General features: G+C 41.7%; 1 protein-coding gene across 2 annotated transcripts in view; it reads right to left on the bottom strand.

Annotated features, from left to right (window-relative positions):
* The window catches only part of ZNF536 (zinc finger protein 536), a 340,782-nt gene that overhangs the window by 100,950 nt on the left and 225,991 nt on the right, over window positions 1–13,841 (bottom strand). Inside the window, exon 9 of one of the 2 annotated variants that reach the window (XM_033517188.1) lies at window positions 8,219–10,373. The exons of the other annotated variant lie outside the window; for it this stretch is intronic. Within the exon in view, the coding sequence (XP_033373079.1) occupies window positions 10,360–10,373 (14 nt within the window). The 3' untranslated portion in view covers window positions 8,219–10,359. Of the gene's footprint in view, window positions 1–8,218; window positions 10,374–13,841 lie in introns of those variants that run through there. 2 annotated transcript variants of the gene reach the window in all.

Genomic DNA, 13,841 nt, shown 5'->3' with positions numbered 1-13,841 from the left:
CTGGCCTTGTGTGGCTACCTGAGCCTCATGGCAACAGCCAGGCCTGGCTCTGGCCTTGTCTGGATTACCTGTGCACATCCCCGTGGGGAGGGGGCCCCACAGATGCTTGCTAGACCCTCAGCTGCCCATTTTTAGCATGAGAAAGACAAAGCAAGGAGCGTGGAGCATTAGATGATATAAATTTTACTTTTTGTAGCAGGACCCAGCAAACCAAGGAAAGTTTGCAGCACTAGCAAATGGCAAATAATCCATTAGCTATGGATATTTCAGCACGTCTCTACTTTTATTATAAGTTAGCCTCTCTAAACCATTGACTTAACAGAGAATCATTATAAATCCCCATTTTGAATTTTTTTATTAGCAGTATTTATCACCTTCTCAAAATCAATCCTATATTTTTAAATTAAAACAAATGACTACTTGTACTGCAATCAATATGAGTACATTTCCCTTTTTTAAAAGGAGAAAAAATGGAATACAAAGAAATGTCCTTCTTTGGCTGCATCAATCCAATTTCAATATAATTCAATATTTAATAAATATAATCCTCCATGTCTGTGCAGGGAAACATCATAAAAAATGCAAAAGGTTTCTTGGTGTCCAATAACTTGTATGAAACAAAGTGTTTCCTTATTCCTTCCATAAATACTGCAGTCATATGCTACCGTGTTTTGTTCTTCCTGCCTATTAGAAAAAGTTTGCTCTGATTATGTATAAGAAAGGTGGTTTACATATTTCATGATTAAAAATCCAAAATGCCACCTACCATCTCCAGAAAAATATCATCTTTATCTCTTTGTACTTCTTTGACTTGTCGTTTTTGAAAGGGCAGAAAAGAAAAACCTTATATAATACCTAATTTGTACATCTGTGGTTTCCCTCTGACTTGCATAGGCACCATATGTTTTTAATTATCATAATAGCCTTAAAGAACCTGTTCAGTGGGAAACACATATGATCCTTTTATTAGTGGTTTGCAATTTAAACAGTTTTAACAGAAAAGGTCTGGCTATAAGGGACTGAGAAGCACAAAGGTCTAAAAACCCTGTTATTGACCTCTGAAAGCATGAGTTCAGGTCCCACCCACCAAGGTGCGACCTGGCCCTCCCGCCTCTGACAGAGGTAATCAGTCGCATGTGAAACGGCTCTTCTGGACCTTAAAAGACGTAATCTCCAATCTCAAGTGACTTGATGTTCCAGTCAACAACTGGCACAGTGAAACCAGGGTCTATAAACACCACCGTGCACCCACTCTGTGCCTTCTCCTGCCTAGCAAATGCTTGCACAGCGACAGTGGTGTAGGAGAAGCCCTGCAAGCTCCAAAAGCCCAGAAATTCAGCAATTTTCATTAGTCATTGCCCTTTCAAATTCCCAGTTTTGTCCCTTATGCAAACGCAATACTGGTGAGCACGCCAATATTCCAGTCATTCGGAGGTAGGAATTAAATTTAACAAGTTCAATTCACTCCTGTTTCTGGATATCTAAACACATAATCAGTCTGATAATGTTATTAATTATCATTCAAGTGACAACCTTTGACACTGGCATGCTCCCACAACCTCCCTGCTCCAACAACTCAAACAGAAAATCGTTGGCATGAAAACCCACAGTCTTATGAACAGAAATTGCAAATAAGCAGGCACTGAACATACAACGGGGAGTGAGCAAAATCCCCCTTTTCAGAGAGAAAGCAGAGGCTCACACAATAGCTCAGTCACTTGACCCAAAATGAAATTCTGCACAACTTCATCCCAAAACAGATAATTTTCACCCCAAACAAAGGTCTGTGGGGAGAAGAGGGTGGGGAAGGAAGCCTAGCTAAAATTACACTGAGGCTGGAAGTCGTTATGGCTCCATCTCAGGAGATGGATGGGGTCCTCATTAGAACGAAGCTTTATTTAGATGGACAGACAGAATCCTTATTAGAACATTAGGCTGAAAAGTTTAAATGTCAGGAAATACAAAATTAGGATTCTGCAAATAAATGCTGACTTGGAAAAAAAAAAACTTAGAGCTCCCTGTACAGATCCCACTGGAGACACTTAGGAAAAATGCAATCACTCAGGAATTGCAATCTCCCGTGCCAATCTAATCCTTCAAGGGTATTCTTGGAAAACTGTTTCACAAAAGTCAGAGGAGATCCCTTTTCTTGGGAAAAGTGGTTTCCACTTATGATCTGATGCTATCAGATCCATCCATGGCTGCACACTGAACCTAGAGGGAAGGGAGGACCCAGGAGCTGCCATCTCCCAACACCTCTTTCAGGAAAAGCCCATCCAAAGGGGAACACGCTGATGTTGGAAACCCATTTCCAGCTGCACAGACCCCAAAAATTGTGAATCAGCCATTATTTTCCCTTCTTCCCCATTCCCAGGCCCTCTGCTTTCTCCAGGGAAACTCAGGTATTTTGCAGTGATGGAAAGACAGCATAGTTATCTGGCATACAAAAGAGATGGTCATAGTTTTCCATTTTACCTGCAAGCTAATGGATCTTGGGATACCAGACGCGGGTGCTCAAAATCCCCTCTGGAGCCCTTCTGGTGATTTGTCGTCTCTTGGTTGCCTTTGGTGCACACGGATCTCTGCCGAGGTAATATGTGAGCTATTGCACACTAAAAGCAGATATTTGAGAGAGGAAGCTCAGGCACACACGCTCACACACACATACACACACACACACACCCACACTCAGGCACCCTCCACCCCCTCATCCTGCACCTGGCTCCAATGCACAGGGACCTGAGGAGGATCTTCTTATCCCCCAGGCTTCTGTGGGCCAGGCAGCAAAGGCACAGCAGGATTTGCTCCTGAGAGCAGAACTCTGCATGGCATGGTCCTTGTGCCTCATCCCAGGGTCATGGGAAAGGGCTGTGGGTGCTGCTGTCCCCCACCCTTTGCTGGGACAGACCCAGACAGCTGGGGAGATGGACATGCTGACTGAGCTGCCATCTCCATGGACCTCACCTGAGCTCCCTATTCCTCTTGTATGCAGCAATTCATGGCAGAGGGTCACCCACCTGCACACTGTAGGCCTGTTCCCTTTGCCAGGCTCTACGCCTCCACACTGAACTTTCTACTTGGGCCAGAAGGGGATGCTAATAGAAATAGATTTTCTGCTGGAAAATGTAAAAGAAAAATTAAATCTTGCACTTGATCATCTAAATAAGTAAAGACTTCTCTCTTTAGGAGTTTGGGCTTTTGTTTCCAATATAAATTCACCAAAAATGTAACTTTCCTTTCCCACAGCCTCACCCACAGGTCATCAGGGTGAAGTTTTCTGGTGAAACAGAAGTGCTCAGTGTTTAGCTTGAAGCGTGGGGAGGACAGCAGGGAACACCATGGCTGCAGTTGCACAGCCAGGGGATGATCACTGACCGGGCCAGCCTGACTTCCACACAGTCAGGTTTGTGTACCTCTCATGCCACCCTCTAAGTAAGTGACTCTACCAGCCCCCTGAAAAGGAGGGAGCACGGACATATCCCACCAGGATGTATTTCCTTGCCTTTGGAAACATACACAGGATCCATCATCCCTCCATCCATCTGTTGAATTAATGTCTGCCACCACCAAGTACAGTCAGCCCAGGGACCCGTCATGCTGCAAGTCTCAAGAAAAGTGCTTCCACTTTGTCCTCCTCATCTCCCACACATGTATGAACACAGCTCTACCTTAAGAGAAATCCCAGCTCTGGGCCTGAGAAAACTCTTTCTTTTTTCTCTTTAAGGATCCTCCTTTCACAGTAAGGATCCTCCAAATTTCCAAAAAGTGGATAACAACAATACCACTGTGATCCCATCTGCACACAGCAATGGCACTGTAATGCATAGAGCATAAACCACCAAATTCCCACAGACAGCATCTGTCTTACTACAAACAATGGACCATTATCTTGTAAATAATTCTGATTAAGCTGCAGCATTTTCCCCAAACAAACAGTAGGGGAGCAGAGGGTGAGGATTTTTCTAGTGGGAGTGCCGGTTTTCTCCTTCCCCAGCACTGACACTCAGTTTTTTATTCAACTGATTGGCTCCCTCCCCTCCCTGCTCTGTCCCCCATGGCTTGGTTTTCATCTTCTGACCTTATCCTGCTGTCAATCATTTTGGCAACTAAAGAGGGAGCCGTCATGTTAATGGGATTCCCACCTCTATCCTTTGGGAAAGCTTTTCTGGTTTGTTTTCTTCTTTTTCACCCCAATGTACAGTTATATAACAATTAGTGAGTACACCCACAAGGTGTCCTGTTATTAAACTGATCTCCTGTTGGGGGATGGAAAACTCAGTTGCACCACTGGGTGCTCATTGGTGCTGGCCAGGGTTTGGGGAGGTCTGGTTGTGCCAGTGATGTGTCTCAGTGTGTTTGGCATCTGGATGAACATGGCATGGCAGCAAAGTTTGCTGAGCAAAAAGCTGTCACCCTCTTCAAACTCCCAGCAGGGAGAGCAGAGCCCTCGGCTGCCGGCAGTGGGGAGTGGGGCAGGGTCTCGCCAGCCCCCAGGAACTGCTCTCCCCTGCACTCCAAGTGTCAGGCTGAGCCAGCAACAGGTTAACAAGCATAATCTGAAAGGATTCAAAAAAAAAAACAACCAAGCACACAGACTGGAAGAGGGCTAGGTGTGCAAAGGGAAAATTGAAACTAGACACAATCAGGGCTGAGGTGGCCTTTTTCTAAGGTTCTCAAATTGATCTATGTGGCAGCTGTGAATGGAGGAGAGCCCCAAAGAAATTCTGAATTTCATCTTGTTCATCTCAATGCACAAACCTTTTCTTATATGTCTCTCTTAATAAATGTCTCATTTCTATATGGCTGAAGTGTTGGTTTTACTTCCCTGCAGCCTCTTAATTTGCCTTGTTATTCATGTGAGAATTTTGGGGTCAAACACAGTTCCTGGCTTGAATTAAAATAAAAATAAAGGAAGAAGGACTAACACAGGATGGGAACACTGAATAACAGGCAAGAGAAATTTTAACTTCCAGGTTGCAAACTGAAATCACTGGCATTCAATAAAAAAAGCACACAAAACCAATTCAGCCACCAGACTGGGATTTTCTGAGCATCATGGGGAGCAGCCACGCTGGCCCTGAACAGGAGGGACAAGCTGTGGCAGACAGTGTGGCAGGACCTCTGACCTGACAAGGATCTGCTCACACGGGCACAGCAGTGTGCTGGGGAGGGAGCAGCCCAGCTGCTGAGCCACTGCCTGCTGTGGCACACGGGGCTGGGGATGGTGTGATGTGCCCAAAACCTGGCAGCTCAGCCCAGCTGCCTCCCCAAAGAGGCCTGAGGTAAAAAATCATGGATTTGGTGAAAGATATTATGGTCAAAGCATGCCCCAGCTGCTGCAGAGAGCCCTGAGCAGCACTGCTGGGCATGGGCAGGGGTAAGAGAGGTTTTGGTGATGGGTTCTCTGGCTGTTGGGGAAGTCAGTCGCACCCACACCGCTGGGGCACCACGGCCACGTACACACCCAACCCCTATTTGCAATGTGTGTTTATTTTCAGCAGTAAATTTTCATAGCTTACTGTAGTTATGTCAGAGAAGGAAGCATTTGTACGCTGAGGACTTATATAACGTTCTTCATCTTCAAAGTGCTTTACAAACATTAATTAATTCATTTATCCTCACAGCACTCCTACCAGGGAGATAAGTACTATTATTTTCCATTTCATAATGTAGAATCCAAAGCGGAAAACTTATTTCTTTCCATGGTCAGTGAATGAATCATAGGTAGACCTGCAGGAGAAATGAGGATTGCCAGCTTCTGAATTGGATCCCCCCCTCCCCACATCTTTTTTAAAAGACTCGTGTTCTGACAGAGTCATGCCACATATCGGGATATGCCTTGGGTTTTTCCTTCAGTAAGAGATAATTAAGGAACAATTCCCTCTCTGATCCCCAGCATGGCATGCTATTTTCTACCCCACTGTTGCTCTGCAGCTGAACAATGGCTGTTCTATGCAGGGAACGGCGCTACAGACGCCCCGGATCAGAGGAGATCGGCTTAAAGGAACTGGCTGGCCTTGGTCTCGCTCCGCGGACAATGGGGCAGGCAAGGCAGCCTGGGTACAAATGACTGACGTGGGGGTGGCTTCAGGGACACCTGTTTGTAAATGGCACTGCTCTGGCCAGGAGTCTCTCTTGGCTGGAATCACTCACACCCAGTCTACCTATCTAGAAATTTCATGTACTAGGAAAATTGCTGTGGTTTCCAGTATTTGATCTCAATCCCAAGCGTAATCCTTTCACATTCGCGTGGGAGGGGTGCAGAGTGCTCCTGGTTCACCTCCGTGGTGCTGCTGTAAATAAACCTCTTTCCTGTCTGCTCCTTGCCAGCAAATGTGCGGCTGCCTCAAATGGCAATAACAGTTACTGTGAGCTTGAGAGGCTTGATTTCAAGACAGCTGAAAAACCAAAATCGTGACCAGGTCTTCTACGGAATTGTTCAGATCCAAGAACTTAAAGCAAAATCAGGGATGACGAATTGGGAAAAAAAGCCCCTGAATTTTTTAATTTCTGAGAAAGACAAGTTTCACCCGTTACAATCCTTGTTAGTGGAGGGAGACCTTGGCCACTCTGGTTTTTTTCCCACTTCAAGTTTTTACTATAATCAAACTGCACAAACCCCCAAACTTTCCAGTTAATTTTCAAGCTCAAAAAAGATACACTCATTAACAAAGTACGCCACGGCAGAGTGCAGAAGATATGACCACGTCCTACTGGGGAAAGGCCCGTACCTAGATGTTGCTTCAGAACAATCAGAACAATTGTTTGGTGATAAATGTTTTTTGCATATGACTCATCAACCCTTGAAAACAAGATTCCTTATATAATACAAGTGCTGACACAGCCTTCACTTGAGTGGTGTGACTGCAGCTGTATAATTACAACTTTAGATTTGATGTTATGGACCTTAGGTTATGCCACTCAGACAAATGCTCCATTGTATTACAGAGATATTTTTTCCTTAGTCATATTGCCCACAGGACAATAAGGACTATATTCACAGCTCACTGCATAGAAGTTTAGGCATGGAACAGCCAATGGTACTACACAAAATGAGATTATACCCGATGGGGGTTAAATGGATTTATAATTGCCACTTTTTCTTGTCTTTTTTTTTTTTTTATGCTCCTAGTTGATACTTTTTTGGAAGTGCTCTCCAAATAAAAGGAAGAACAATCTCACACTGAGTCTGGATAAATGTTACAGTTGTCTCACAAATGCTGTATTATTTCTAGCCCTTCCAAAATAATATAATTGTCCTACTGCTGAACCACAGATTTTTCTCAGTATGACACAGAACACTAAAATGTCAGGTCCTGACTCATGGTGTTTTGGTGGAATAAATAAAAAGTACCAGTATGCTATTCAGAAGGGAGGGCATTAATGAAGACGTGACACCGGGAGCCCCAGCCATGTTTTCCTTTAGCTCCCACTGCATGCTCAGCGGTGCTCCAGACAATGGGCCACCTGTCAGGGACCCCATCCTGGAAACACTTACCATGGACCTGGGTGGTGCTACTGCCACTGGCAAGGCTGGCTGCTTGTTCTCCTAGGCTTGCTTTACCCCAGGAGAATCCTGCCTGGGGAGGGAGGCTGTTCTCAGGATGCTCATCACACATCCTTCCCATGGGACACCAAAGTGAGCATTCAGGGCTATTTGCAGGATTGGAGCTGTGGCTTCAGTAAGGCTGGGCAAGATTACCCAAGAAAGATCACTCTTTCTGTGTGCTCCTCATATTTCTCCACTGGGCCAGGCCTTGCACACCCATCACTCACTAAGTCTGCATTTCCAGCTGCAGCACCAGAACCCTGTATTTGGCTCACCCTGGCCGAGCACCCTGGCACTAATGTTTACACACTTCATCCACCCACACTGCTCATTTTCAACCCAGTGGCATCCACAAAAGTTTCTACTGGACTTTAATAGTGACAGAGAAACAGGTCCCACATCCCCAAGGTATTTTCTGTGACAGAGGAAAAAATTCTAATGCCCCNCCCCCCCGATATAGCTGCCTAACTATACCTGGCACCGTTCTAATGCCTTAAAAGATGGGAGTTTTAATAAATATCATTTACAAGGCCAACAAACAGTTTTGCAGTTTGCCTCTCAAAGCATCAAACAGCTTTGGATTGCATGAGTGGTCTTTGGTCTACCAAAAGATACAAAGTTTTCTCAGAGTTTTCTTGAATTAATCAACAAAATGACTCAAAACTGCACTAATGGTTAACAGCTTTTTTTTTTATTAGCAACACTGAGATAAGTTATTGAAGCATTTTAGTATTGTTTTACATTCCATTCAGAAGTGACCTAACTTGTAACTCCATATACATTTAAAGATATAGTTTGACACTTATTCAGAAAGCAACAATTATTAAAACTTACATACCTTCATTACCAGGAAACCTTAATATATTTTCTAATTACTTCCAACAATACTCTATTCCAAAGCACATGATAACCCACTAGAAGTTTACACATTTCACTTCAATCACAGGTTTTAAATTGTGGATGTCAGAGTGTTGTTCATTGAATTTTACTGTCTTTCTTGGTTAATATTGGAAAACCTGGCACAATATATTAAGCTAGAAATATTGCTTAAAGAATATGAAAAAAGGTAACTACAGTATTTTTTCCTGCTAAAGCATTACAAAATACAGGACCATTAAAAACTCAAATAGAAATGACAATAAATAACCTTAAAAATGTTAAGAGAATTTTCACTCATACTAAAGTCCATTCCCTAAGCTTGCCAAACACATAAATAACAGAACATATTCAGGACCTCTATTTTTGTACTAGTATGATGGTTTGTTATATATTTTGGATGTATTGTGTATACATATATTAATGCTTACACTTAAGGTATATATTTTTTTCTTTGCTGAAACAATTAATAAGCCTCAGGTAATTATTTATCCCTGGCACTACAGGCATCTAGATAGGTGGGAGCAAACCTCAGAAGTTCCAGATATGCAATACTGTGCATAACGAGATCATCTCTGCATAAAGATATCCTAAGTTCCTTAGATTACAAAGATGAATTTGGTTATTTATTCCTGAAAGCCTGTAACATAAAATTATAATTGCTGTCAAATTAATTGTTTAAAATCGGCCTCATAATAGGTATTAATCGTACACTTAGTTTTGACTTACAAGAATGTCTAAATTGCTCATGTTTATGAGTAGTTATAGGAAATACTATACCTCAGACACAAGAATGTATATTCCTGAACCAAAACACAAACCAGAGCATTGTCTCACTTTGGAAAGACCTGGAAACATCTCTATGCCTCTGCCTAATCCTAAATTATAATTTAAATTTGACCTGGATATGACAAAAACAATAAGAATATATTGTTTGGGAGATGAAACTTAGAGCAAAAATCATACAGCTCTAAGCTTACATCATTATTTTGTCTCTGCAAAGAAAAGAAAAGCCTTTCTGTGCTAGGGATTTGCCTTGGTGCGGCTGGCCACTGATGTCTGAAATCAAGGCACATACCAAGGCCTCCTTTTGCAAACACAATCCCCCTTTCAGATGTGGTGCTAGGAAGGACTGAATGCCTCCAGTCTCTCTGGGAATAGGAGGTACTCAGCACTTAGCTGTATCAGATATTTTAGGGGTTAATTTCCAGAAATGTAAATGGAATGGGAATGTCACACCACAGTATGAAGAATGGTAAGAACTAAAAGTTTTCAACAGTAAACAAAATGGTGATACCAAACCTTTATCACCTGACCGATTTCTGATACAACAAAATACAAAGAAATTAAATTACATAAAAATAGCAATGAAATTTAAAGTCAAATAAACATAGGACCTGATTCTGCAATCCTTAGTCATGTAAGTAGTGCTACTCATCGAGAATGAGGGATGCAAGACTGGGCCCTTAGCTTCTGCTTAGGAAGTCAATGTTGATTCAGACAGTATCTCTTCTAGCCAAAAATATGCAGCAAAAGGAAAGTAACATAAACAAGGCTAAATGTCAACAGTGTTTGCAGACTTACAGACACCATCCATTTGTTTGTACTGAAATGACTAGCGAACCATTTGGCAAATACAATGCTATTCACAGACCAGCCCTTTTATCCAGCAACGCAAACTTCACTGGATCACTGGCATTCCCAGTTAATTAAAAAAAGGAAGCAAGCCATATGAGTTTGGTTTGATATTGCCATGCAAATGGCATTGTGACATCCAGAAGTGTGTCTGAAAGCCAGGCGGGGGCCGAGGTGCTGATCTCCCATTCAGAGGAACAGTTCGTACTCTAAAAGCTGGCCTTGGACCTCCTAACTGAAACTAAGAAACCTCTTCAAAAGCACGGTAATGGGGTAAAGTCTGCTGTATAACTTCCATATCATTTCATTCTGCCTTGAAGGAAAAGAATACTCTGGTTACTCCTCCAACTGCAGATCAGGACAAAGTGTTCCTTAAGTGCGTTACATGATACTTTAAATGGGCAGTACTACCATTTGCAGCAGTAGGATGACCTTCCATTGCCTCGGAGTTGTCCTAGAGCTTGGATATATCAGGTCTTTTGCTTCTTAATATGGATTTTTTTTAATTTAAAAGATCTGCAATAAGGATTCAGGTGAAGCCATCACAAATAATTAAAAAATCTTTTTCCATGTTTCATGTGTTGGTGGTATTTCTGACTGGGTTAGCATTATGATCTTTTTGGTTTTGACACCTGTGGCAATAAGCAATTTACAATAACTAAATTCACTATTTAAACATTGGGGTAGAGCACTATAATTATGTGACAATAAAGCTGTAATAATCTGCCACAATTGATCTTCCCCTTGCCCAGCCCTCTTGTCTGCGCTGCAGTTCCACATTTGGAAGGTATTTCAGAAAGTTACAACGCTGAACATTTTAATAATTCTGTGCAATGCTGAAAGCTTTCTGCTGCAAAGGAAACTGAAAGTGCTCAGCCCTTTGCAGGATCAGAACTCCAAAACTGCTCCCATGCATCAGAGGGGCCCTGCCCTGTTTCCAAACACTGAAAGAAGTGATAATGGGGTGGAGCCTGTGCAGGAGAAAACAGCACTAATTGCAGAGGAAAGCAAGCATGAATGGAAGCAAATTAGATTTAGAGACAACATGGAACTAATACTTTTGGAGATCATTAAGTGTGGATTCAATAGCACTAACCCATTAAGCAGTCAGCTAATGCTCAGGACTATCTCTAGCCAGTAGTTCTGTAGCCCATCAGCTCTCCTTTGAAAGCCTAAATACTTCCCAAGTAGCAAATGCAAGTAGGGAAATTTTACCATCTCGGTCTCAAAGCAGAGAGATTTAAAGGGGAGGAGAGAGAGAGAAGGGATAAGGTCTTGTTATAAAGGGTCTTGTGCACAAATCACAAGTATATTCAAGTATTGGAGCAGAAGGTAGAACATTACTGTGATGCAACTCCATGTATATGGGAAGACAAGCAGAAAAAGAGAAGAGCATAAATGGAAAGGAAAACAGATCTTCCAAAACTTAAACACAAAATAGATCTAGAACCTCCAAGCTTAACTTGTCAAATCAGCAAGGGCTGTGAAAGCAGAGTACACAGATGCTCAGGACAGCTACCAAGCCATGCAGCCATCACCTTGGGCCTCCCCTCCCCGTTGGGCTACTTGCTGACAAGCAGCAAGGAAAGGCCTGTCATCTCCTTAGGAACTGAGTGCCAGCAAAGATTAACAAGATCCACTCCTAGACAGAATCACCTGAGACTCCAAAACCAAGTACAGTTCAGGAGAAACTCTAAAATTATCAATGCTCTTTTTTTTTTCCTTTCTGTTCATTCTGCTGTATAAGGAGAAATATTACAAAAATTAGTGATTTTTTTCTCAGTAGCGTTTTGACATGAAAATTTCTTTATTATCCAGTAATTATGGTTCTTTCCTAATTGTGTCTTTCATCCCTGCAGCCTGAAGCATGATAGGAGCATAAATGAATTATGTGTACATCATCAATCTCTCTCATTCTCCATCTCAGGGAAACTGAGGACAGCTTCCACATGTGCAGTGACTTTCTGAAACAACAACGTGACTTGGTGGCATTCTCTAGAAACAAAACATTTTTTTGTGCCAAGATTTTTGCTTAAAAACTGACCTACTATCTTAGGGTAAAATCTGCCATCTAAAAATGATCCACATGGATTGCTGAATACCCCAGCTTGTTTTTAGGCAGCCAGAAATTCAACTCAATTAACATGGCCAGCCAAAGATGCAATCTCAGCTTACTGAAGCTGAAATATTTTATTTCAATTTTATTTCCTCTGTATTCTGACTACAGAAAGAGAACTATGCCTTGTTCTCTGAGTGTGCAAGGACTGTTATCAAATGCATCAATGTTTTCTCTTGAGATGTCAACAACACACACATCACTGGCTGTAAAAAGAAACACAAATGCACAGAGTCTCCCCAAACACAAAAGGAACATGAGAATCATGCCCTGAAATCGGATGCTGGAGGTGTGTCTCAAGTTTTCTGATCTCCCAGGCAGTAGGAGAGACAAAGGGAACCATGACTTTGGTCATGGGCTTTGTGCAGGAGGAAAGGAAGGAAGGCTAATAAATGAACAGGGTGATCCTGATTGCTAGTCTGCTAGTGCAGAAACATCAGGTGGGATTCCCCACACTAACATGCACAGATGGAGTGTGATTTCACAGTATAAAATGTCACTGGGAAAATGAAAACTCCCCCAAAACCACTACTTTCAAGTAGGTGATGTCCAAGCCAATCAAACAAACAAAAAAAGGAGCTACTGACATGGGGCTTGTTCATACTCATCCACTTTTCTGAGACACATTGAGAAAAAAAAATGAAATAATGCATTTAAATAATCAACCTTTATACTTATGTTCTGCAAACACCAATAGAATGACAGAAAAGAATTTTAAAAAGCTATTTCTGTAGGGGGGAATCAGAAGGACTCCCATTGCATTTTCGATTTAAAAATGGCTTAAAAAGTAGAACAGAGAAGCTTCTGTTGTTTCTTTTTTTCCTTCATACTTCAAGTCAAATCCATTATCACTGGGCAGAGCTTGTGAAAAGGATATGGTCTTTAAAATCATATAAACTTAAGCTATCATAAAATGTCTGTTGAATTGATTGGAAGATGAAACAAAAAACTAATGGAAGTAACATGACCTCATTTCAATAATAATATTAGAAGGATTTTTTTCTGTTGTTGTTTTAAAAATCTTATGCCTGTGAAAAAGTCTAAAGACATTTTGCACAGAGCAACTAATCTTAGTTTTCCAATTTTTTTTTTAACTTCTTTGTTTAGACAGTAATTTCTCTGCTGTATTTTTTTCCCTTTTTGCTAATTGATTGTACTCCACAAATGGAAAAAAAAAAAATCCAAGTAGGATTTTACCTGCTGTAAATTAAATCAACTACTAACTCTTTTCAAGAATGTAAATGCTGATTTTGAAGAATCTGGAAATGTTTCCAACTACCTAAATTGGTTCTTAGTGCACTGAGACACAGAAGTTTACAAGTAAGGCCACATGGATACTTGGGCAGATATTGGTTAAATGACAGATATTGGCAGATAATGACAATATTTTGAAGTCACAATGCTCTAAGGATACAAGTAAGATAAATCTTGTGTGTAGATATCAGAGTTTTTTATCAGATCAGCTAATATACATGGAAAAGCAGAGAGGGGCCTTGAAAGGGGATCATGGCTTTGGGCATCTACACTCTGCCAGTAAAGTCAGACAAAGCTCCCACTAACTTTAGGTTAACCAGGGGAACCACTCTAACGTGCTTGCAGATTGAGGGTTTCATTTTAAATTGTCAGGCTTTAAAACTGTTGATAAATTTTTATTTTCTTTTTCTT

This window comes from Parus major, chromosome 11 (genome assembly GCF_001522545.3).
Source record: "Parus major isolate Abel chromosome 11, Parus_major1.1, whole genome shotgun sequence".
NCBI classification, from domain to species: domain Eukaryota; kingdom Metazoa; phylum Chordata; class Aves; order Passeriformes; family Paridae; genus Parus; species Parus major.
The sequence above is the reverse complement of the archived record's forward strand: the minus strand, read 5'-3'. Positions and strand labels throughout refer to the sequence as shown.